The 2,500-nt window shown below is 41.1% G+C and overlaps 1 protein-coding gene across 1 annotated transcript; it reads left to right on the top strand.

The window, feature by feature from the left end:
- The first annotated feature begins 293 nt into the window (after positions 1-293).
- LOC137646635 (nucleolar protein 58-like) lies at positions 294-1,172 on the top strand. The gene has a single exon (XM_068379741.1). The coding sequence runs from the start codon at positions 294-296 to the stop codon at positions 1,170-1,172; it is 879 nt and encodes a 292-aa protein (XP_068235842.1).
- Positions 1,173-2,500: the final 1,328 nt, after the last annotated feature.

Genomic DNA, 2,500 nt, shown 5'->3' with positions numbered 1-2,500 from the left:
AATCGAGATGGAAAATTTGGCAACCAAGAATGACGACCTGGAACGAACAAACGAACATCTAAAACAGGAACTCTGCAGTCAAAAAGTTGTCCTTGAACAATATAAAAATGAATTAATGGAAAAAGACAAATCAAATATTGAAATCACTGAGAAATTTGAAAAAGTTCGTCAAAACAAAAGGAAACTGGAAAAGTTCGTTAAAAAGAAGATGGAAGTAATTAAGCAGAATTCAGAACAGAGACATGAACTGGAAAAGAGCCTCAATGAGGCAAGGACAAATGATCTGATCAAGAATGGCCGCTACAAATGCCTTTTACGAGTTACAAAGTCTCAAGAAAGAACAATTGAATAAATTAAGTGACTTGGAGCAAAAAAATATTCAATTGAGGGAGGAACTGGAAAAAGTTAAGTCTGAAAAGGAGAGTATGGCTTCTATCACCAAGGAGAGAGATAGTCACAAGGAACGTGTCTCCCATCTAAGTAATAGTAAGGAAATGTCAGAGGAGAGGATCGTCCAATTCACCAAAGAAAATGTTGGTCTGAAGGACGAGCTGCTTGCGGCAAATGAGATCATCCCTTCACTCAAGGAGGAACTTGAAGGGGGAGATAAGAAGAAAGAAAACAGACCTGAAATCAGGAAAGCGAGACTTAACAAGACAAGTTTAGAAATCTCGACCGAGATGGATGTTAAGGATGGTCAGAAGGAAGATGTCCAAAAGGATGTCAGAGACAATAAAAGTGAGGAAAAAGTAGTCGAGGCAGAGGACCAGGATGCCAACAGACGTAAGGCTGAGAAAGGCGCTCTACGTGACACCAACAACCGCCAGGAAGAGCAGAAGCTCCAAAAGGAAACTTCCAGGGACGAGGAGGAGGAGGAGGAGGAAGAGAAGAAAAAGGAAGAAAAGATTGCAAAGAGAACTACTCGAAAACCTATCGTATTTGACCTGGAACCCGAGAAGCCCAAAAGGGTCATCTCCTCATCCGACAGTAGTCACATCACCTTCCAAGGTGAAAAGGTTAGAGCCACCACCACAAGGGACTATGGCTTCAACGGGTACGTGACTGTCGACTTGAATGTCCCGAGGAAGTTCCACAGGAAGGACGCTGATGGAAATCACCCGGCAGAGTGGAGTCAGCTTAATAGATATGCCACGAAGGCACGAATATATTAATTTAATCACCATCAGTGGTACCATTAAGCAGGTTCAATTAGCAGCTGATCATATCGAATGGCTTCTGAAGAGTCTCACTGGTACTTAAATACTTCGATCAGCAAATGGATAAAACAAAAAAAAAACTAAAAATGAAAAACCCCAAAAAAGAAAAAAAAAGAAAAAAACCCCAAAAAAGTTTAATTTCAGTTTATTTTGTGAGGGAAAGGAGATTCAGCCCAGTTTTGCCAGGACCAAACCTTCAGATAATTGTGCTCAATCCAATCAGGACAAGTTCGAGATACCACATCCACAGGAAGGAGATCCCCTCCCCCCCACCGGGATCTATGGACTGACTGACTGACTGACAGACAGCTAGAGGGAGGATACTTGGAAGGACTGACCAGCTTGGAGGATGCAAGGCCTAACTATCCAGCTTGAATTACAATTCTTGGAATAACCTGGAGGACAATGGCCTACTGAGGGAAGAAACCCCGCTGATTCTAGTATGCTCTGTACCTTGATGGACGAGTACAAGCCGTTTGTCAAGTGTACAAATGGTCGGATATCTAGATCTATTCTTTCGGATATCAACCTTCGGGTGGTTCTGGGGAAATAATCTAGAAGACCGGCTCTGCAGAGGGAACAAGCTAGGCTTCTTCAAGTAGGCAGTCTTGTCCTTACAGGTTGGACCAAGATAATCAGCTAGTGAAGGAAGCTGCGCCTCTTCAGAGCAGGTCAGTCTGGAAAGGTGTTCTGATATCAAATGGGTAGAGTGTCTCAATCCATATGAAGAGAAAAGTAGCCACTGAACAGTAGTTAAACCCTTGAACGAAGAAGAATTGTTTGGTAATCTCAGTGTTGAAAGGTGTATAAGGACAGATGAGAATGTGTAAAGAATAGACCAGACGAATCGTTGAATTTGTAGGCAAAGGAAATTTAGCCGTAACTAGATATAGGGATCCAAGCTAGCCATTCAAAGAACCTAATAACTCTAGAGGTAGAGTAAGAAATCAACACGTAAAATTGACACACTTTTAAAACCCTTATTCTTCAACACGCTTAAACAGGTGCAGTATGGATGATGTGTGATTGAAAGAAAAACGGTTGATGCAATAGATTTTTGCGTAGTTTATGTGGTACGAGGATAATTGGTAGGGTGTAAAATGTGGGTATATACAGATGGGGTTATAAAAAGGTTAGCTTAAAGGATGGATAATGTATTAAAGGATGAAAAATATATCAAAGGATGGAAATGTATTTACAGGTAGCTCTGTCATGAGGAAAGAAATGATGACAATATATTAGTGATAAAGAGGGTAAAACTCGGAAGAGACAGAAAGCAGAAA

Source organism: Palaemon carinicauda, chromosome 9 (genome assembly GCF_036898095.1).
Source record: "Palaemon carinicauda isolate YSFRI2023 chromosome 9, ASM3689809v2, whole genome shotgun sequence".
NCBI classification, from domain to species: domain Eukaryota; kingdom Metazoa; phylum Arthropoda; class Malacostraca; order Decapoda; family Palaemonidae; genus Palaemon; species Palaemon carinicauda.
The sequence above is the reverse complement of the archived record's forward strand: the minus strand, read 5'-3'. Positions and strand labels throughout refer to the sequence as shown.

What these genes read in the sequence shown, in the direction of transcription:
- LOC137646635 (XM_068379741.1), top strand. Translation starts at nt 294, where the DNA reads ATGGCCGCTACAAATGCCTTTTACGAGTTACAAAGTCTCAAGAAAGAA.